The 23,929-nt window shown below is 35.7% G+C and overlaps 1 protein-coding gene across 1 annotated transcript in view; it reads left to right on the top strand.

Annotated features, from left to right (window-relative positions):
• Positions 1 to 23,929, top strand: part of PLXDC2 (plexin domain containing 2) — a gene marked incomplete at its 5' end in the record, with an annotated part of 245,593 nt that overhangs the window by 192,184 nt on the left and 29,480 nt on the right. The window contains one exon of the mRNA XM_019630832.1: positions 13,550 to 13,710. Coding sequence (XP_019486377.1) covers positions 13,550 to 13,710 — 161 coding nt within the window. The remainder of the gene's footprint in view (positions 1 to 13,549; positions 13,711 to 23,929) is intronic.

Genomic DNA, 23,929 nt, shown 5'->3' with positions numbered 1-23,929 from the left:
CTCTTCACCGTGTGCTGTGGGGCGGGGTACAAGGGTGTTACACAGTCAACTATGTAGCCATTTGTCTGCCATTCTCCCCCTATTAAAGCTTTTCACTCCCACCCCCAACACTCACAAAAAAAAAAAAAAAGGAGGTGGGGGGGGAACTCCTCTTAATGTTACAAAAGGTGTTAGGGATGGTGAAAACTGAACTGCATTAGCTCAGTTGCTCAGATGTCTTCTGATTGGTTACAAATAATGAGATTCTTTTAAATATGTGTTTCGTATTGTTCACCATATCAAATCCACTTTGGGAATTATGTTATCTATTATATATTATAAATGGTATGTGTTTGGACACAGTTAATCTATCATTTTGCTAAAAGGGCTCTTCAAAAGGAATGAAAATAGTGTTTTCCTTTATAGCATAACATACTTTTTCCCTTGGATTATATGAATTCTACCTGCAGCCTATATTGACAAATGGACATTACCTTTTCAGATTTTATAGCATTCATTAATGAGAAAAATTTGACTCCTTTATCAGGGAAACTTTTTTTTCTTGAAAAATGAGTGTAATAATTCCTATTATCTTTGGTATATGTGAAAAAAAACTTATGGCAAATAAGGGAAATAAATAAAGGAAGTAAATAAAGGAAATAAGGCAAATAAAGGAAGTAAAAGGAAGACCATGGTTTATGTTAAAACCATGATCTTAAGGAAGTCAAAGTTTTAGTATGTATTTAGATCAGTGCATTATCAGCTACTTTTTAAAAAGGAGATTGTTGATATTCATATTGAGATACAGCTAGATCTCAAAGCACCTTCTGAATCACTTGAACATGTAAGCCCCTGCACAGTTTTTGGTTCTGTTGTCATCCCCTTGGCAGTTGGTATTCCATGTGTGGCACCTGTGGTGACTTGTGGTTAAGCATACACTTCATTTAACTAGAATCCCATGTTACAAAAAGTTTGGATGGAAGGAAATTTAGTAGAAAAAAAGAAAAAAAAAAGCATAACGGGTCAGTTCATCAGGAAGACATTACAATATTAAAAAATTAGACCAAAATTTTTTTAAATTAGGAAATATATAGATTTAAACTCCACTATCAACCATCTTGATCTGGTCGGTATTTATAGAACACTGCTCTTGACAACTGTATAGATTTTTTTCAAGTATACATTAAATCCTCACCAAGATAGACCATATGCTGAACCATAAAGATACCTTAAATTTCAAAAGATTGAAATCTTACAGACTATGTACTCTGATTACAAAAAAATAGACGTGAATCAGTAACAATATGACACCTAAAAAACCCCGTAAATTTGTGAAAAGTAAAACCACATCTAAATAGTATAAGGATCAAAAAAGAAATCACAAAGAAAATTAGCAAATATTGCAACTGAATATATGGACATAACATACCGAAATTTGTGGGATGCTGCCCAAAAGTACTAAGGAGGAAGTTTATAGTTCTCAGCACTTATATGAGAAAAAAAATTGTTTAATTAATGATCCAAGCCTTCAAATTAAGAAGTTTAAGAAAATGAGCACTTAAGCCCAAAATAAGTACAAAGAAGGAAATAAGAGGAGTAGAAAAAAATTAAATAGAAAATAGACAAATGATAGAGAATATTAACACAGTCAAAAGTTGGTTCATTGAAAGGTATAATACATTTAATAGCCCCTAAGAAGACTGTTCCAAAAATTAATGAATTGCTTCATCATAATGGAAAACTTTTGTTCATCAAAAGCTCCATTATGAAAATGAAAAGGTAGGTCACACACAGGAGAAAAATAGTTACAATATACATATTGTGAGTACAAAGGACTTGCATCCAGAACATATTAAGAACTTCTGTAAATTATTAATTAAAAGATAACCAACTAATACTTCAATGAGATACCATTTCATATCCGTAATAGTAGCTGAAACTAGGAAGACAGGACCTTAGTACTAATGAGGATATGGCACACTGGAATTTTCTGCATTGCTGATTAGAGCAAGGCATACTACAGCCACTTTAGAAAACAGGCCATTTCTTATAAAATTAAACGTATCTTCCTTTTTGAGCCAAAAATTTCACTTCTATGTATTTATCCAAGAAAAAAACATATCCACAAAAATATGGTACAAGACTCGTCGTAGCAGCTGTATTCATAATTGCCAATAACTGAAAACAATCCAAATGGCCAGTAATAAAAGAATAAACAAATTGAATACTTACTATTCATCAGGGGGAAGAAAAGGAACTACTGCAGTGATACATCTTCCAAACACTGTTATGCAGAAAAAGTCAGGCACCACAGAGTGCATATAATATGATTCAGCTTCTATGAAACTCAGTATAGGTGAAACTAATCTACAATAATAGTAGTAATCTATTTACTACCCATGGTGGGGTGGTAAAGATTGACTGGAAACGGGAAAAGAGAACTTTCTGGGAGCATGGAGATGTTCTATTGTATATTTTGATTGGGCTGATGGTTACTTTGTATATACAGTTATAAAAAAATGTTGAATTTTACATTGAAGATCTGTGCATTTCAAGGATGTAAATTTTACCTCAGTTAAAAGAGAGAGAGACAAACTTTGATGTGCTTCTCATAAACTAGATATAGCAGTTTAAAAATTCTCATGCATCAATTCTTTCAGGCTTCTTGAAATTCTCAGCTAAAGAAAGGGAGAAGGCATGTCCCTAGCAAACCCCCTTCTCTACTTAGTAGGCATAACATTTAACACTTCTGATTATTTAATTCATGTTTTGCTTTAAATTATTTTTAAAATCTTCCTGTGTAGCTGCGAATAATAACATTATTTAGCGATTATTGGGCTGTTACAATACACCAGGCATTCTTCTAAGGGTTTTGCATGTTTACCTCCTTTAATCTCGTAGCACCTGATGAAGAAAGTACTATGATAAGCCCATTTTACACATGGAGTATCAGAAGCACAGGGACTTAAGTCATTTGTCTAGGGTCACATGGTTCTTTTTTTTTTTAAAGGTATCTTTTTTTTATTATTATTGGGGAATTGGGGAGAGGGGTACAGCTTTGGGGAATTGGGGAAAGGGAACAGACAGGTAGACAAGTTGCTGTTTATTTTTTTTTGTTCTTCAGTCTAGTTGTGGAGGACGTTGCTTCACTGGCCCAAGTTGGCACCATCTTTGCGCTCCTCCCGGGCGAGGCAGATCAGTCGCCAGCTTCTGGACGGCCACTCACAGCGGCTGCTGGCCGCTCACGCTGGCTGCTGGCTACACACGGTAGCCCATGGCAACCCACTGCCACAGGGGCTGCAGCCTATGCCATCACCAGTGACTCACGGCAGCCCAGCTCCAGGTTGAGCTGTTGTTCAGCATCTTAGCTGTAGAGGGCAGTGTCACTGGCCCTCATATGTGGGATCCGAACCGGGGTCCTCTGGCATCCCAAGCCAGCTCTTAACCACCGCGCCACTTGGCCGGCCCCACATGGTTCTTAAGGCTCGAAACTGCGCCACGCCCCAAATGCTCCAAATGCTCCGGTGTCGGAGCAGGCGCTGTGCTCTCTTCACCGTGTGCTGTGGGGCGGGGTACAAGGGTGTTACACAGTCAACTATGTAGCCATTTGTCTGCCATTCTCCCCCTATTAAAGCTTTTCAGGATCTCAGCAAACACAAGTAGCACCAATTGCCAAATCAAGGAGTCAGAATGTGCCTTATGGCTCTTCTAATCCCAACCCCTAACGCTGAGGGCAAAGCTCAGGGAGGGCTGCATACCCATAAGTGGGGTCATTCTACAAAGCTGAGTTGATGGAAAAAGGTAGCTGAGACTAGCGCTCACCCCTGGACTAACCATATTCTATGCTACACTCAACATGTGGAAATTTATATTTCAGGAAATTTGACGTTCCTGGACCTAAGAGGCAGACAATTGTGTTAAACAGATTTTTATAGTATTTTTCTTCCCAAGCAGGCTACCTGATTCTGTCTGTATTAGGGGCATTAGCTGAGCCATGTTGTGCCAGTATCGGCGCTAAGCAGCAAAATATAAATACCCTGGCAACACTGGTTCTCGGTGATTTCAATTTTTCTTTCTACCCTTGATGTCTATGCACATTTTATTAGCTCTGGTAACACAAACAAAGATGAAATTCTGGGATCTACCCATTATTTATTTTTCCAGTTTCTGACTGTCTCCTCAAGATACAGAGCACATCCGTGAGGGTCCTGCCCATTTACTCTCCTGGGGATTGTATACATCAAACCGCAGCAAATAACAAAAGGACTAAGAACATCAAGGACGAAGGGTTCAATCCTGAGGCACACGCACAGGCCAAATTAATATCGCCAGCAACTGAATTAATCCATGCTTGCTGACGGAACCTGAAGATTTTCATTAATTTCGAGCATAAACTCAGGTGCCAAAGACCTTGAAATTGGTTTAATATTCAGCAGTTTTCAAAAGAAACTGCGTATGGATAATCACTGAAAGGTAGATTTTATTAAAAACCTGTACCCTCAGCAGCTGGGCTTCTGTTTTTCAAATAGTGGCTGCAGGTTCTCCCTTATCCCGGTTACTGCTGGCGTCTGGGGATGGAGTTAACCCTGTAAAGACCTTGGTGGCCTGTTTTCCGAGTGGTGGGTGTTCAGAGCAGGCGCATGTGAGATCAATCTTGATCTTCCCACTGGAAAAACTGTTCGCTGAGGTGCTCTAGCGTTCACCCAGCATGCACCTAAGCTTCAGTGAGAGAATAGATCCCACCCCCATGAATAATTTCAAGAAGGCCTCATACTGACCTAGTAGTGCAACCATGATTAAAAGAAAAGAGGCACTGCGGTTCCATGTTAGCTGAGGGGTCTGGACACACACCTGCCTTCTCATTGATAGCAGGGTGAAGAGGATTCTTCCAGCATGTTCAGAACACCTGATGAGTTTCCTAAGGAAGTAAACATTCATTGTGATAATCATAGGTTTGTGTATAAATGGATTGTTTTAACATAAGTTGGCCACATTCTAGAATGGGTGGGATTAAAGGGCTTAAAGAGTCACTCTGTTCTATACACCTAGATCTTGAAAGTCAACCTTATTTTTGGCATTCCATAATCACTGTGAATATGCTCACTAGGAAAACTCTCCTAATTTTTTCTGAAATTTAAAACCCTAATTTTTTAACTATTACAAGAACTTGGCATAGAATTAAAAGAGACACCATTTTCACGAAACCCTTTAGTTTAATATTTATCAAGAGAATTAGATACTAAGATTTCTTTTCTTTGGAGTATTTTGTAAAAGTAGAGATATTATCTTTTTTCAAAAATCATTTTAAAATGTATTTTTAGAGTGGAGAAACAGGACAACTTGGTATAGAAAGCTGATGTTAGGAAAAAGTTTAAAAATTTGGCCTTATAAAGAACGCTTGGTTGCTGAAACTATTAGCGGCATAGGCAGATTATTTTTATAAAGTGATACATACACATAAAAAAATGAAAAACCGTAATGGATTAGTCCAGAGATTTACTTTTGGTCCTGTCGTAACTATCAGTACTGTAAATGCCCACTCTTAGATGCTCACACATACAGTCACAGAAGTACCGATCGCATAATGAGTCTTGAGGCAGACTGGGTGGGGCCTGGCTCCCAAACCCCTCATTTTGTGGGAAGCAAGCATTTCTTCTCATATGATCTCATGGGAATTTTATTTAGCTTCATTTTTCTAAGAAAAAAAGGTAACAGATTCTTGTTTAAACAAGGGATTGTCATCCCCTAAGCTCTTTTAATGCAGAATGTTTTATGTTTCCCAAATGAAATTTCAGTTGCCCTGTAGAAGGACAGGTTGTAAAAGGGACGCCCGGCCCACTGCCTCAGGCAGACATTGTTCGCATCACCCATAATGCACTGAGCTGTGTTCTGTACACCTATTTTAATATCTTTTCACACTACTTACCCAAATCCCTCCCATAGAGATGTCATAGTGTGAATTATGAATGTATTGTCCCACTAATGCATACTGTGGATTAGGTATAGCTTATATAAGAGCTTCAGGGCACCCTACTACCTATATAATATTGACAGATTGGAAAGCACCCAAAAAATAGTCATATCATGATTAAGAAAATGAAAGGACTAAGAGAATTATGAAAAATAAGAAAATATATAAAACACCAGGAGAAACCCAAATGAAGTCAAGGTCATGATCATAGCTGTAGGAAGTTAAAAGAGCTAAAAGGAAAACTATATGAGCTACAAAATGAGATCACTTACAAGGGAAACTTCAAAAGGAAAGTCAGTTTAGTTAAAAATTTTATCACTTGATTTTCTTTTATTATGTGCTTTAGCTTATAAATGGGTTAAATAATATTCCACAGGGAAAGCTGTGTGTCTCTGTGTGTTTTTAATGCAAAAGTGGAACCCTAACATTTTAAGCATTCATAGTTTAACTTCATTCTGAAGCTTTAAAAAGAACATTTTTTACGTCACCTTTATAAGATTTATGGATTTTGAACAACTTTGCACAAGACTTTGTCCAAAGCCTCTTGGCCCCCTAAAGGACATTAATATATTGTGGAATTTATGGGCTGTAGTGTTTCTTTGTAAAGCCAAGAGAAGAGTTAGTTCTAACGTGAATAAAATTTCAGACAAGGAATATTTTTACTTTAGTTTTACTTTATTCCTGGACTTTAATTTTTGGCAAGACTTAATAGTGGATACAAATCATTATAGCAGTGTATTAAAATATTTTAACATATTGAAGAATTATACTGCTAAATACAGAATATCAATGTTACATCATGCATGTAAACCCTGAAGAAAAATGTATCAGTCATAGTAAAAACAAGAAGATGTAGAAGTTTAGAATTAAATGTTAAGCTTTTAAAACACATCACATTTTCTTCCTTCTTTTCTCCTATCTTCTTCTTTTTTTTTTTTAGCTGAGCTTATCACTAAATCACAAGCTTTTCTTGGAGTGCAGCAAATTAAATGTTTTCTAATATGTGTGGTCTATTTTAGTAGCTCAAACATACCCCCAAATAGATTGCTTTGATAGATTTAACAATTCTTGCAGTCCTCTCTGTGTCTAAATATTGATCTGCATTTTATAAAGCACTAAAAAGCTAGAAGCTCACAGGTCTCATCAGATGGCAACATCTTGTCTTGGATACTACTGAATTTCTGGGATTCATTTATGTTTTGAAATGTCTTCAGCAGAGTGCAAAACAGGCCTTGATTTGAGAGGCTTTTCAAATATATTTGTATATTTCCTTTTTTGGCTTTGAGGCTCTGTTTTATGGTGTCTTGTTATCCTTCATTATTAATTCCTCCTATTTGAATACACAATGTATAGGCTAAAAGGCTAGAGATTTGAATTGTCCCACGTGCGATACTGTGTGTGTGAGAGAAGGAATGTTACTCAGCTTTTGTTTGCTTTCAGACATAAATGAAAGAGCAGAAGCTATTTCTAAGAACAAAATAAGAGTTTAGGTTTTAAGACTAGATTCCTTCTGACCATTTCTGAATATCCCCCGTGCTCCTAATAGGTTCTGATGTGCTTAAGAAGATTGTACCTGACACAGGTTCAAGGTTTTCTTTGTCCCACTTCTGGGCCAATTTACAAAAGCCACCAGTGGAAGCAAAGAAATGAATGACTATTTCCAAAGTTGGCATCTTTGTTTGTTGTCTTTTCTGAAGGAATGAAATCAGTTTATTTGAGCAATCTGTCCTGGAGGTGAATGAACTAAATTTCAATTATGGAGATTACTAGCACTTGCTCACCCTTTTTAAATTTCAGTCTTGTGTTGGATGGGGTTCATCGTTTTTAACACAGAGGACCCCCTGCATTGTGTTTGCAGGTCCCCATAAGTGTGCAAACCTTGTACCATTTAATTGAGTTACTGATATTACACTGGAAACCAAATAGTGAAGGAATTTAAAGTTTAATTATGTCAGTGGAGTGATCATCTCACGTCCTGATTCAACAGCTTTTAATAAGCCATCGTATTACCTGTTACTAGAGAAAGCAGCTAGAATAGAGATGCAGAAAACTTGCTTTAACAATATGAAACTGGAAAGCTATGATCTCCAGAATTATGGGTACAGTTTTGGCCACTCCACTCAGATGATCATTCCAAAGCATGCAGGAAAGAGCACTAACCTGGAACACAAGGAGACCACTGTTATATTTTGGAATTGAATTTGCTCCATTTCTCCTTAAATGGTTTGCTGTAATGATGACACATCATAAATTCATGTGCACAGTTAGAAACAAAGTATTTATTTTGTCTACCCATTAGTAATATTTTGAGAATTAATGAAGATGATTTTATTAAAATCATTATCATTCAAAATGCTATAAAATGTGTATTTGGCTAGTAATGAACTATTATTCTCTGTACAAATGTTATTAGACATGAAATGGTGTCTTAACATCTACAACTGCAATATAAAGGCAAGTTTTAAAAAGGAGATATATAACAAACCATTATTGGAAATGTAAATAAATAATAATTGTAAAAATAAACATATAAATCCAGTTATAATTTTATATTTGAAAGATTGGCAACCTATTTCCTACAAGTCAAAGATAATTTTACTGACAAGGGCTCTTATTGAATGAAACATGTCCCTTGCTTTCCTCTTCCTTCCTGAGAAGGGCTGTCTCTTGCTGCTACCTCCAGAGCGGGTTCTGGTTCTCTGGCCCACTTGGGAAGTGACAGCCTGGGGCCAACTCTTCCCTATTCTGCACACACAAAGAAGTCAAGGCTGGACCTTGACACGCTACTTATAAAAGACAACTATTTCCAAAAATACAACTGGATGCTGTTTGGATGGATGGATGGAGACGGGGGTGGGGGTGGGGGGAGGAAGGGAAGAAAGGAAGGAGGGATGGATGGATGGATGGATGGATGGATGGATGGATGGATGGATGGATGGAATTTCACATAGGATTTGAAAAAACATTCAAGTCTTCCCTTCTTGACTAAAGAATTTTTGCCACATTTTCTCCAAAGCAACATTTAAATTAATCCTACTTTCCCATGAAAATAATGTGTCATACTCTTAAAAATAAGAAAAAAGTGAAGTGCACAAAACTCAATAATACAAGTATACTTAAGAATGAAATCAAACTGTTAAAAGTAACAAATCTTAAGGGAAAAAACATAGTTAATATTGGTGTCATGAATCTGACAGTATAATTCTGTATTACATAAGTTTCAGTGTGTCATGTTTTAGTTTTCATTTATCTGTAAGTATTTTCTAATTTCCCTTTTGATTTCTACTTTGATCCATTGGTTGTTTAAAAATGTGTTGTTTAATTTCCACAAATTTGTGAATTTCCAGTTTTGCTTCTGTTATTGATTTCTAACTCCACTTCACTATGGTTGGAGAAGATACTTTTAATGGTATTTTCCTTTTTAAATCTATGGAAACTCTATTTGTGGCCTAATATATGGCCTGTCCTAGAAAATGTACTATGTGCACTTGGAAAGAATATGTAGGCTATAGTTAATGGGTAAAGTATTCCATATATGTGTGTTACATATATTTGGTTTATTGTATTAAGTCCTCTATTTCCTTACTTATCTTTTATCTGGTTGTCCTACCCAATATTAAGAGTTGGGTATTACTGTAGAACTGCCTATTTCTTCTTTCAAATTTGTCAGTTTTTGCTTCCTAGATTTTGATGGTTTGTCATTAGGTGCCTAAATGTATTGTTATATCTTCTTACTGTCTTGAGCCTTTTATTAATTTTCTCTTTTGTCTCTTGTAACCATTTTTTATATAGAGTCTATTGTATCTCATACTAGTATAACCACTCTGCTTTCTTTTATTATTTACTAGTAAAAGATAGTTGCTATTTACATGGCATCTTTTTTTTCATACTTTTACTTTCAATCTATTTGTGTCTTTGGACCTGAAGTGTTTTATAGACAGCATATAGTTGGATTATGTGTTTTTATCATTTTGCCAACCTGTATCTTTTGATTGGAGAGTTTAATTCAATTACATTTAAAGCAAACCTCCATGATACATAAAGATCCACTTCTGTCATTCTGCTACTTATATTATTTAAATATAAGGCTATTTGCCTTATAACTTTTTGATCTATCATTTCCTACCTTACTGTCTTCTTTTGTATTTATTTGATTTTTTTTACAGTGGAATGTTTTAATTACTTTCTCATTTCCTTTTGTTTATATTCTGTAGCTATTTTCTTTGTGGTTATTATATGGATTACATTTAACATCCTAAAGTTATAACCCTCTAATTCAAATTCATACCAGCTTAACTTCAGTAATATATATATTTTTTAAATTGCTCCTTTACATCTCCATCCGTGCCCCTTTTCGTTGTTGATATCACAAAAATAACATCTTTGTGCATTCTGTGTTCAAAAACATAAAATAATATTTCTTTTAAATGTCCTAGTCTCTCAAATTATGTAGAAACAAAAATTGGAGCTACAAACTAAAGTTACAATAGTACTAGCCTTTAAACTAATAATTATTCTTTTTTACAAAATATATTAGTCTTAAACAATGTTGCAAACCAAAAGTGGAGTTACAAACTGTTGTTACAATAGTACTCACTTATAATTTTCTGATAGATTTGCCTTTATTGGGATTTTTATGTCTTCATATGGCTTTCAGTTAGGTCTAGTGTCCTTTCATTTCACCCTGCAGGACTCGAGAATTTGCTGCAGAGGAGACCTAGTGATAACCAAATATCTCAGCTTTTGTTTATCTGGGAATATTTCAATTTCTCCCTAACTTTTAAAGGACAGATTGCCAGATAGTGGATGCTTGGTTGACAGGTTTGTCCTTTGTTTTTGTTTTGTTTTTAGCATTTTTGAATATATTGGCCCACTATCTTCTATCCTCCATAGTTTTTGTTGAAAACTGTGCTAAATATTTTATTCAAGATCCCCTATATGTGATGAGTCACTTCTCACTTAATACATTCAGGATTATCTCTTTGTTATTTAATTATAATTTGTCTTGGTGTGGATCTCCTTGATTTCATGTTTCTTGAAATTCTTAAGATTCTTAGATGTTTATATTCATTGTCTACATCAAATTTGGGAAGTTTTCAACCATTATTTCTTCAAGTATTCTCTCTTTCTTTTCCTTCTGGGACCCTCATAATGCATATGCTGGTCTGCTTAATTGTGTCTCAAAAGCTTCTTAGACTCTGTTCACTTTTCTTCGATCTTTTTTCTTTCTGTTCCTCAGACTCAATAATTTTTGTTTTCCTATCTTTGAGTTCACTTATTCTTTCTTCTGACTGTTCAACTTTACCTCTGAATCCCTATAGTGAATTTTTCATTTTATTATTTATTTCATTATTGTATTTTGCAGCTCTATAATTTCTTTTATTTCTTTTTTTTAGGTTTTCTATCTCTTTATTTATATTTCCATTTTGTCCACACATTGTTTTCTTGACTTTCTCTATATCTTCCTTTAAACATCTTTAAGGCAGCTGTTTTAAAATCTTTGGTTAATATTTCTGCTATCAAGTCTTTTTCAGGAACAGTTTCTGGTTGATTTTTTTTTCCCTTTGAATGGGCCATACACTTTTTGTGAGTTTTTGTTCAAAACTGGACACTTGACTCTAATAATGTTTGAACTTTGGAAATTAGATTCTTCTACCCCAGGGTTTGGTTATTGTTTTTGTTAGTTTTTTTGATGTTGTTGTTTTGTTTTGTTTTGTTTTGTTTTGTTTTGTTTTGTTTTCATTGTTACAGGCTGTCACTGTTGAGTTTGAAGTGTTAACGTAAGGCCTTTTCAAGTCTTTTCTGAGCCTTTCCTTGGCTTTCAGGTTTTCCCCATATATGCAATTGTTCTTGAATCCCTAGTCTCTAATACCTAGCTCCCAAAAGGGGGAAAAAGAGAATAATGAAAGGGGGAGGGATAAGAAATGAATCCCTTGGAATCACTTCAGCCAAAGAGGGGAGGGGCTTGCAACAAGGGTGGAGATACAGCCACAATGGCTGCCTACCTCTCTGTCTGCACCTCTGATCAGAAGCACCAGTGTTCAGAACATGTGCACAGCTGCTTGTCACATGGCTGAGGAGTGAAGGATAGGCACTACTACTGTGCTGAGAACTAAAACTGACTGAAATTAACCACAGTTTACCATCCAAGCCTTCCCCCTGGAAGTTATAAGCCTTTTTTAAAGAGTCCAGAGTTCCAAAATATGGAATTTATGTTATATTAGACAGATTCTGCCAATGCAACTGTTGTCTAGGTGGGGAGACAGATTCCTGATACTTCTCTGCCATCTTCCCAGAATCCACTTTATAAATGAATTTTCATATAATGAATTACTCTTTAAATTTTATATATTTTTTCACTAATGTACATGTTAGGTAAGGGAAAGCGTTAGGATTTTGAGCTTTGTTAGATTTGGAGGAGGATTAATGAACACCAACTATGGGTCTCAAGCAGAGTATGCAAACAATATCAACAGTATTTAAAGGGTGAGTGGGAAAAATTGAGAGGTCATGTTCCTTTGCTTTCTCTGGAATTCTGTCATTTAGTATTGACCACACATTCTGATAGGCAGTCATATTTGTTTTTTATTAACAAAAATTTAAAATAAAATAAGTCAATGCTTATTAAATGAGGTTTAGTCAACCAAAAAATGTTTGAAACATAGAGGCAAAAGGTGACAATAACAGACATAAATTGGTTATGAAAAAGTTAGGAATCACTGTTCTAGAACTTCTGTGAGTTTTAATGAATTTTGTAATGATTCAAAAATACCAATCATATTTTGCACTAAGATACAATTACCTGCTGCACATAATTTAAGAAGATTTCTAAATGCCTGCGTAGTCTTCAAAGATTACAGAATTTTAGAATAAGAGAAGACTTTACAGATTAGTTTTATTTGGTTGATTAACTTTAAGGTGGATAGTTATTACTTGAGAAATTCAGAAATACCTCTCTGAAAATGAGTATTACAGTGGAAAACATCTCAGTAAAAGTTAGAGAAAATGGTATTGGTCTGTGGCATAGTGGAATATTTTTATATGCTGTGTGTTCCATTTAGATAGTGATAAAACTATTGGAGGGTCATTTAGCATCCACCTGTTATACTTTTAAATAAAATTTCAATTTAAAACAGATTTTGAAAATTATCCTTTGAACTCATGCACAGATTTTCTGAAAATGCCTGTTACCCCACCAAAAGATGTCTAATACTCTTCAATTTAAATTTTCCAAAAGAAAATGACAGAGGTGCTTTCAAAAAGTAATCGGTTTTTTCCATAGGTAAAAGTGCCAGTGGTTTAATAAGAAAAATCAAAGCTAAATTTATTGTATAGTTGATTAGCGTTTTAGATTTTCTACAGTACTTTTAGAATAAAGGCTATTTATCTTGTTTAATAAACTGTACATTAAAACAGATTTTTCATTGCCCAAATAAACAGCATCTAACTTCTCAAATGGGTGTTATGGAAAAGAAAAGTTGCACAGGAAGTGAAAAAGATCCAACAGCACTTTATTAAAAATATAAATATCCCTTCTAAAGGAAGTGCAAACTTAAGAGTGTGCCCATAAATGTCCTGACAGCCATGTTGTCCTTTCAGCCTCTACAGATGACAGTGCTGCTGAGAAGAAAGGGGGAACCCTGCACGCCGGCCTCATAGTTGGAATTCTCATCCTGGTCCTCATTATAGCAGCAGCCATTCTTGTGACAGTCTATATGTATCACCATCCGACGTCAGCAGCCAGCATCTTCTTTATCGAGGTAAGTGTGAAGTATGACACATAAGAACCATGCTGGTTGACAGACTCTCTCCCTTTGCTAACCCCACCTGTGTTTAATATTGCGCACATGATTTCTTCGTTTTGCAGTTGTGAGCTGGATGATTTGACACGCACGCGCACGTATTGATAGATTGCTCTCATGTGATGAGTTCAGTTACCTCATCTCAGGAGCTTTTAAAGAAATAGTCTATCTTTCCTTTTACAGATCTAAAGGAAAATAGAAACCATACTTTTTTGTTCTATTATATCAAGTATGTTAACCAGCTGTTCCCCGATTCTAGAAGAAAATGCAGCATATGCTGGAGGCTACAGGACTGTGCTTAAATCAATTAATCAATAGATACTAACAGAGTACTGGCTGGGTGCATCATGCAATATGGTGGGTCTGCTCTCAAAATGCTCAGAAACTATTTAAGAAAAATGATAGCTTTCATTTTAAAGTAACAGATATAACAACCAAATAATGACCGTTTTGTGTAATGTGTGTATATTTATGCATTCATATGTCAACGTGCATATATACACTCATACAAACACAAAGAAAATGCCATGCTCTGTCAGTGTTGTGTTTTCATGTACAAAGGGTAGATTTAGAGCCGTTCCCAGGAGCACTCAGGTGAAGGACCAGGCAGGATCTGTGTATAAAGGGCCAGAGCCAAATCCTGAGGACCAGAAGGTCTGAAACTGGGAAGTCTGGAGGCCACAGGATAAAGTTGGTGTGACCAAGTCACCCTCTATCTCACAGATGATTGGGCTTCCTGGGACCCCCGTATGTGCAGCTTTCATTCCAGCATCTAATGGGGCCTCTGCTCTTCCAACACCAAATAAATACTACAGCAATAAAAGAAGTCTTCCCCCTCAGCGCTTCAAGCATGTCAGTTTAAATCTTTTCCAATTCATTGGTTGACAAATAGAAAGGCTGCTTACAATTTTGTTCAATTGTTGAATGAGAAATTATACTGCCTTTTAAAGTACAAAGTTCAAATTCCTTTTGTCTCCTGTAAGGAGAGGTGAATGCAAATCAAAGAATTGCTCAAAAGCCCTCCATGGCTCTCTATTATCTGTAGAATAAAATGCAGTTTCTTTAGGTTGGCATTCAAGGCCTTGGCAAGCTGGAGCTCATCTATCTTTTCAGCCTTTATCCCAGGGCTCTCCAGCCTATAGTTGGCACTGCCATTGGATTCATTTTTTGCTCTTCTTCACGCACACCCCAAATTCTCCCTGCCCCAAACCATTACTCATTCTGTTTCTTCCACCACAAAAACCCTCCATTTCCACCTCAATTCTTGAGTTCAAGATCCAAACAGCCTTCCGTGTCATGTGCCCCATAAGCTTCGCTGGACCATCTCTCTGTCTAGACAGCTGGATATAATCTCTATCCTGAGATTACGTCCATTGTAGTGCAGTCATATCTTTCTCTGGCATTTATCGTTCTGAGCCACATTAGAGTTAGGTATATACCTGATTTATTCCACCCTATAGACTTTTAAGTTTCTCAAAATTTGGAGTACCTAACTTAAGTTTCTTTCAAATAAGAGGTATCCCATAAATATTTTCTGGGAACAAGGAAGACAATAAATACGAGCATACTAGGACATTTCAAGCTGTCATTAATATTTCACACATGACGTATTCCAGAAATGGCATCCTTGTTTAAAATCATAAGACTGGGGAAATTATCAGGCATTGCATTTAGTTGGAAAGCTGTTATTTAGGTTTGTTAATGTGCTGGATTTTCACGGAAGAAAAGTAGAAAGCTTACCCGAGGTCATGAATGCATGCCTCAGAGAGCTGACAAGTGACAAGCTGTAAAGCTTCGGCGACTAACCAGACAGCAGGCTGCCGCTGTCACCCCTCACATATTTAAGCCTTTTAATACGCTGTACAGTTTATTTTCTGACATCGTAGAAAAGAAGATACTGTGCAATATCTGATGGTGACGGTATTAGCGGGAAATTGCACAGCGCAAAAGGCCTACTTCACACCAGCTCACAGAAATCCTGCCATGACTACAAAGTGAGGCTGGACAACAGTGAAAGTGTTTTATTGACATTTGCCATTTTGAATTAGTCTTACTGTTTTATAATCAGAGGCTACATGTTCAGGTGTATGTATTTATACATGCAGATATTTATAGAATGTTTAGAGCTAGAAGGAAACTTAGAGATAATTTAGTCCTTTTCCCTCATAACACAAAGGAAGAGACCGAGGCTCAGAATGGTGGGGTGACTTCAAGGTCAAAGGGCCGTAGTTCTAGGAAGAACTCCCTACCTTTCCACACTCACATGAAGCAGAACAATTCTGCAGGGTCCCAGCTTTTCTCCTCTTTGCCTTTTTTCTTTCCAATTAAGTCGATTACCGGTTTCTACTTAAATCAGGACCTCTCTGACACCCTGCTAACCTCATGCAGCTCACAGTGGCTGGCCGATGGGTGGTTTAGGAAGGTGATAATCATAACTTTACCATGATTAAAGCTGACCCACATTTGCAAAACGAAACACAGATCCGTGATGATTGCATAGTGAGTGACATGCCAGACCTATGAATTTGAAGGTTTTGAATTACCAATTAAATTGAAGTTATTGGTGCATGAAGAGTTTACTTATATTACATAAATTGCTTTTTATGTTCCATATTATATTGCTATCTAATTTTTAAATGAAATGTAAAAGGGAGAAAAAGTAAAGTCATTTATAATCCCAACATGCAGAAACAATCACTCTTACTATTTTATTTTCTTCTGGAATTTTTATATGCATAATTTGATGTTTGCCCATTTAATATAATTGAAATTTCATTTAAATGCAAATTGATATTCTTTTTATTTTTCAAATAACATTTTCCTATGTTATAATGAACTCTGTATAGAGATTATTTTAATGGCTATATACTATTCCATTCAACACTCATTAAGTAGCTCTATATTGATTGCTTCTTACACTAAGTGGTAATTCCGAAAGCACTGAGGGCCTAACATTGCTTAAAAGTCACAGAGAACTTTCTTTCCACCAATTTAAGACTGCATATTAGTTTTCTACTGCTGCTGTAACAAATTGCCACAAACCTAGTAGCTTAAAACAGCACACACTTATTATTATTATTTTTTTAATATTATTATTTATTTTTAGCTGAGCCATCCTGCTACCTGTTGGCAGCTCAGTGGCAGCTCAGCTCAGCCATGAATCGAACCGGCAACCCTGTTGCTCAGAGCTTGCACTCTTGAGCGAGCTCTTAACCAACTGAGCCATTCGGCCGGCCCGCACACTTCTTATTTTATAGCTCTGGAAGTCAGAAGTCCAAAATTAGTCTCACTGGGCCAGAGTCAAGCAGGGCTGGTGGCAGCAGGGCTGGTGGCAGCAGGGCTGGTTCCTTCTAAGGCTTCTGGCTTCAGCTGCCATTTTTAGCTGCTAGAGGCTGCATGCACTCATTGGCTCCTGGCTCCTTCCAACCTCTGCTTCTGTCATCTCATCTTCTACTAACTCTGACCCCTGACCTCGTTCTTTTAAGGCCCCTTGTGATTACCTCAGAGCCACCTGGGTAATCCAGGATAACCTCCCCATCCCAAGATGCTTAATTTAATCACACCTACAAAGTCTGTTTTGTATAAAGTCTGTATAAGGTGCCGTTGGCAGGTTTTGGCCATTAGGACAAGGGTGGCCATTATTCTACCTACGACAGAATGCATCAAATGTAATATGCATCACGTGCTACCCATTAAACTGGGACACGATTTTGGCCACAAGAGACATCCCACTTCCAGTGATATTAACACGCGACCCACTGTGTATCTTGTGTATTTCACAATGAAATCCAGGCTGCATTGAACACTTGTAGGAATTAGCTTCTGGGCAAGACTCTGTGTATACTGTGATAAAATTTAATGACTTTGCCCTCGAGTGGCTATAGCGGAGTTCATGCAGCCAATCTTGTATTGTGGAGCACTGGGCTCTTCTCATTTTGTGTTATGATGATTAGCCCTATTATGAACACAGTAATGGTAACAGCGAACATTTATTAAATTCACTAGTGGAAGTGATTTCTGCTTATTACCTCATTTAATCCTCATGGAGATTTACAAGGTACCAACATGATTTCTCTGTCATCAATGAGGAAGCTGAGGCATGGAATTTCAGTCACGTGCTCACCTTCATGCATTTAGTCAGTGGTGGCGTCAGAATTTGAGCCAAGGTTCTCCAGAGACCACATCATTAACCACTAGGCGTACTGCCTCTCTGTGTGAAAGGATTTTTCTCCATGCACTCTGTAGAAATATAGGAAGATGTATACCTATAGACATACCTTATGTGCTTAGAACAGAGCCCCAAAAGTAGAATCAAAGGAAAGAAAGAAAGATACTTAATAAATATTGCCAAAATCATTGCCCAAAGATGTACACCAATTTATATAGCTATTGTTAGTTATATAGCTATTTATAGTGATGATTTGTGTTTCATTCTTGCAGAAAATACTCACCAATTATTACATATTTTATGGAAACAAATACTCTTCCTCATATGTGGTTACATGACATTTAGCTTTCGATATTCTTTTTGTTTTAGGAAGGATAAAGTGGAAATTAAAATCTAGAAATGCATCCTTATCTGGAGCTCTAAGTGAATGTCACTAGATGCAACAAAATGACTAAAATCAAGAGAAAAGTACATGAGAATGAGGAGGACTGATGATAAAGCGAAGCATCACCCCATATATTTAAACACCCCATGTAATTAAACAATAATTGAAGTGACTGTTGCCACCCCATGTGTTCATATGTGGGATCAGGTGCAAGAGTTCTCTATTCCTAACACATCAGTATTTACTCAGCCTGACATAGTCGTCTATTTTTCATGAACTTATCTTCTGTAATCCCCCACTCTCCTCTTCAGATCTTACACTGAGGATTTTCTTTGACTTTTTACTGGATGGCTTTCATTTTGTGCTTCCGTCAGGCTTTTCTGAGTAATTTTCAAAAAGATATCTGATTTTAATCAAAATCATCATAGTATACAAGAAAGACTAACATGCTTTAAAATCTTTTATAAAAATTACATTCATTATCTTGAAACAAAACAGAAAATGCAATCAAACATGTGTTCCTTAATTTTTAGTAGATTTTCATGAAACTAATATCTCTCTAATTCTTTGGAAGAATTAAATATTCCTTAGGTTCTACATTAAATTTAATGTTTGCTGAAAATTTCTAGGCATAAATTCTCTGATTGATAAAAAATTTTATTGTCTCATGAATAAGGGTTATAGATATAAATGTTTCCAATGTTGAGTAATATCACATAACACTAAGATTTTTAAATATATAAAATGTAATTTTATTGAAAGTCAAGAAAATAATACTATAAAGTGATAATCATAGAAAAATAAAACATTCCCATGAAAGGATTCTATGTGGACTATAAACAAAATAATTTAGACTAGAAAATTTCAAAAAATTCATTTTGAACACTGCAGTTGATTTTTCTTAGTATTTTGAACAATAGCTGGTATTTGAACATTTACATGAAGCTGTGATCGTTCTATATTAATATAAACGAAGAGAAATGGATAAGACCTTACTGATAAAGATGATCAATGCTTTGAAAAATAGACTCGGTGAGTAAAATGTTGGAGTTTTATTTTTTTGTTTTTTTAGAAATAGAAAAGTGAAAACTAAGAACTCTCATCCTGCTATTGATGCTGCAAAATAATACTAGAAATCCTCAGTGAGAAAGGAGTAGGTATGAGGAACTCATTTAAAGATGGTAGAAAAGAAGGCAAAAATAATAGAAACAATGCCCCCTCATGTTTCAGGAGGACGCTAAGACTGCAATGGCAGTGGAGTTTGCCTTTAAATAGGTTATAATTCTTACCCTGAGGATTGGAGAAAACACAGGGTACAGAGCTGTGCTGTCAATGTGGTAGCCACCAGCCTTATAAGTAATTAGCCCTTGAAATGGGGCTAGTCGCGATGAGACTCATGTAAAATATACGCCAGATTTTGAAGTTTGAATACAAAAAGAAAACAATATAATCTGGCATTAATTTTTATATTAACTGCATGTTAAAATGAAAATATTTTGGGTAAATTGGTTTAAATAAAATACATTATTAAAATTAATTTCACTTATTTTTACATTTTAATATGGCTACTAGATGCATAAAATTATGTGTGTGGCTCACACTGTTTTTCTATTAGATAATGATGTATATAAAGAAAGCCTTGCAGAGAAGAGGAGATTAGAAAGTCTGATTTGCTCCATATTTTTTGAAAGTAGAAAACCAAATGATTTTCAGCACGGGGGGAGAAAAGGAGATTAGAAGCTTAAGGAGGGAGATGGGCGACACAGCTATCTGTACGTTCACCAATCATTCATTTATTTGTTCAGGTTTGTTGAGCTCCTACTATGTGCCAGGTACCCAAGGTACAGAGATAAATGCGATGGACAGGAGGCAACGCTTGCCTTTATGGAGCTCACACTCTAGTGGGTACAGACAAAGGAAAACCATATTCATCTAGGTATGGATTTCAAGTTGAATGTTTAGTTTTACAAAAGAGGCAATCTTCCTAAAATGCTTGAAGAAAACGTTACCTTTGTTGAGCAGTGAGATATGATTAGTCAGATAACCACGGATATAAGAGTTGGTGATGATGTGTGTGCCTAAACTTCCAGTTTGGTAATAAGTGAGATTATTATAATTATTATTACTATTATTACTACCATTTTACCATTTAGGAATTTTTATAGAGCTCTGGATACATATTTGCAAAATAAATAAATAAATAAATATGACTACACTTCAAAACAGTTAAATTTCACAAAGGACCCAACAGTCTCACCATTCTTAAGTTGTGCATACTGATTTGAGTTAGAAGTTGCAGTTTTTCACAATAAAACCTGAACATAAATGTCTAAATATCAGTCATTGTTCAGATAATGCTTTAAAATACTTATTCTTGCAAGGGAACCAAAATATCTGCCTTTGGTGTACGTGCCCAGTATTTTCTATCAGCAAAATCACAGGACGTCTAAACAAAAAGAAACCTCAGCATGTGAGCAACCCAGGGATTCTGTAACTTTTCTTGAATAAAGTGTATATATTCCCCAGATACATTTCTCTAGGATTTTATGCTTTATCTTAAAAGCTCGTGTGAATTTTGCATTATACTATAGACACATTTGTGTGATGTAAAAAAATGACCCCTCCCAGTCTTCTACTAAAGTTAACATTCCAAAAACCAATTCTTATCTCTTCTGTAACTTAGTACATCCCAGGTACCCCAGTTGCATCGTTATAGATGCTATAAAATTTGGATACATTCAAACCAGCAGAGCCCTCTGTTCCTGGAACCCAAGCAGGAAGTTTCCTTTCTATGCCTTTATTAGAGTCAAGCCCAATGATGAAATAGAAACCCAAGATGGTGAAACAGTTTGCTTGGGTCATGTGACACGTAGTGTCAGAGCTGAGACTTGAACTCCGAGCTCCCTATCCTGGCCCTGCCGGTTGTGCTGATACAGCAGCAGCAGCCAACAGTCTTTTGAGCCATTTGCCACTCAAGGGATTCCCCCTCTCAAGAAATATTTGTGGAGAATAAGGACCCCTGGAGAGTATGATTAAAGAAAGACAGGCAGCTGTGGCCCTCAACTTTTCCTGGCAATCAGTAGTGCTGCCAGGAAAGGAGCCAGAGGAAAGGAGCCAGGCAAGGATTCAAAGGCTGCTGCTGGGAGGAAAAAAAAGTGTTTACTAAAAAGTCTGGCATCTTGCTTTGCAGCTGCTGGATGAATAGCACTTGGGAGTCAAGAAGATCCATTGCTAACCTATATAGTAAATACTGCAATCGTTTCATGGACCCACGCATCTTTTTTTATCTTGAAGTCATATGTTTTTTATAACTGAGTTTTGCCCTTAAGGTATCCCTTAGTCTTATTTCAGCCTTAAAGAAAACGCAAGGAAAAACTGATTCATTGAAACAAAATAGTTATTTTTATTTCTTAGAGGAGGCAAAAAAAAAATGGCATTCATTCACTTTTGATGAACTGCTACAAGGAAGGAAAGATTTGGCTAAACCTTACGAAATTGTTTGACACCCTTGTTAAAGAAGCTGTTTTATTAGATGGCAGCTTTCCAGAAACATAGCAAAATATAGGGGGAAATAGGTGAAACTAGTTTGCTTTAAAACAAACAAACAAACAAACAAAAAAACACTGTTTGAATGTATGTGGTTTTCTTTCCTCACGTTCTGTTCTAAAATGCTGGACTTTTATTCATGTAAATCACTGAATATTTCTGAGACATAAGTTCAAGGTCATGGTGATTCCCTTATAAAGTAATCACCAAAATAAGATTTATTTTATAGAATCTTCTTTATTTACTCATATGGGTAACATATAGTACAATTTAAATTTTGGAAACTATAACAGTGTTTTTAATGTAATGAAATACTTTCTTTCCTTTATTGGGAAGAATTACTAAAAATATTGAATAAAATATTTAACACTTCACTGAGCTCTCTGCTCTAAGTCCTTCCTAATTACCATTCTTTAACTTCTTGTTTCTAATGGTGCTTGAGGCCATGAAATAAATGATGTGCGTGTGTATGTGTGTGTATTTTACATGTATATATAAAATATCTGCAGTGAAGTTCTTGATAGATGAAAGAATCAAATGTATAAATAAATAGAAACCTGCAGAGTTATAATTCACCAAAGCATCTGTAAGCCTGAATTATGTCATTTTAAGTACATGATATATGTTTTATGTACTTGGATCCTTTCCTTCTGTTACCTCTTTAAAAGAAGATTATTCTACTTACAGTACCAACTATTCAGTAATTTGTTCTGTGTGACTTTGGTAACTGTTCTTTTTTAAAATACATACTTAAGTCTTCCTGTTTGCGGAGACAGAGAAGAAAACTTTAATTTAGCAGTAATTATTGCTTTGCAATAATAATAAATTTATTCAATTATGAGATTATTTTTTTCACTAATTCCACAGAATATAATTGTTTTCTGGCAGAAATACAAAACATCTAAACTAAATAAGTTGATTATTATGGCATGCTTTGGATTATAAATGATACTAAAATAAATTTTGACTGTAAGAAAATTAGGATTTTGAATTTGAGTTTAGGAGATTAAAAAATTCGGAATCAAGGGAATAATGTAAGGAAATGTATTTTAAATGATAGAAGTAATCATGTTCTTTGAAATCCTATTAGAAGTGATTAGCAAAAGGTACTTTTAATTTGCAAATGGTTAAGGTTATTTTGCTCCATTTTCTTGAGGTGATAACTCTATAAAAATTTTATTAATATAATCAAAATAATTCCAATTCAAAATTAAACAACTTTTCTTATGTCACATAGTAAGGGAATATAGAGTCAGAATTACCAGTCCTGTTTCTACCTTCCCTACTCTCAGCTAATTACAATATATATATTTTAATGAGAAACCCATTCATCTGTTCACAAAATATTTTTTTATGAACACTGACTCTGTACCAAGTGTTATCCTTGGCAAAAACTTTAAATGAGAAATGATACTCATTTTATAAAAAGGACAGAACTTTTTCTATTAAAAGAAAAACTTGTGATACACAAAATCTCAGTGCAACGTATGGTTCTAGGGTTCTAGTAAAGGGTGATCTTGTCTTAATTGTGTATCATATTTTTTTTGTTTTATATCTGAATGTATGTCACATATCAATTTTTTTTCTTAGTTTTTCAAATTTTCCTTGCTGTCGACCTTGAAATATCTGTGATTCAGTAACGTGTAATTGTATTTGAATCTTGAATGTGTACAAGTTTAATATGGAGAAAATTTGACGTAGAATGAGGCTAGGTAAACCACACTGAAAATTTTAGTGAAAAGAAATCTCAGAATTTAAAATGTATAGTCTGTGGCTGTCAAGTTATAAATGAATCATATGTTTCATGAAGAGCAGGAGGGCATCTTACCAAAAGTGGCAGGGGACATTCTGTACCCCCATACTTGTAAAGAAACATGGTCAACCTAAAATGTGAGCAGAGGAGAGTGGTGAAGAATTTGTACAGGAAATGGATGAGGGAAAGAAGACAATCCAGCAGAGATAAGTACAGAAGCAGGAGCATGCTAGCTCCTCACCAGCATTTCTGGGCTCTCCTACCATCGAGGTATCTCACTTGTTCTGGATGCATCTGAGGGATGAGCATGAGGCATTCTGGGTCG

The sequence above is a fragment of the Hipposideros armiger genome, unplaced genomic scaffold, assembly GCF_001890085.2.
Source record: "Hipposideros armiger isolate ML-2016 unplaced genomic scaffold, ASM189008v1 scaffold_951, whole genome shotgun sequence".
Lineage (NCBI taxonomy): Eukaryota > Metazoa > Chordata > Mammalia > Chiroptera > Hipposideridae > Hipposideros > Hipposideros armiger.
The sequence above is the reverse complement of the archived record's forward strand: the minus strand, read 5'-3'. Positions and strand labels throughout refer to the sequence as shown.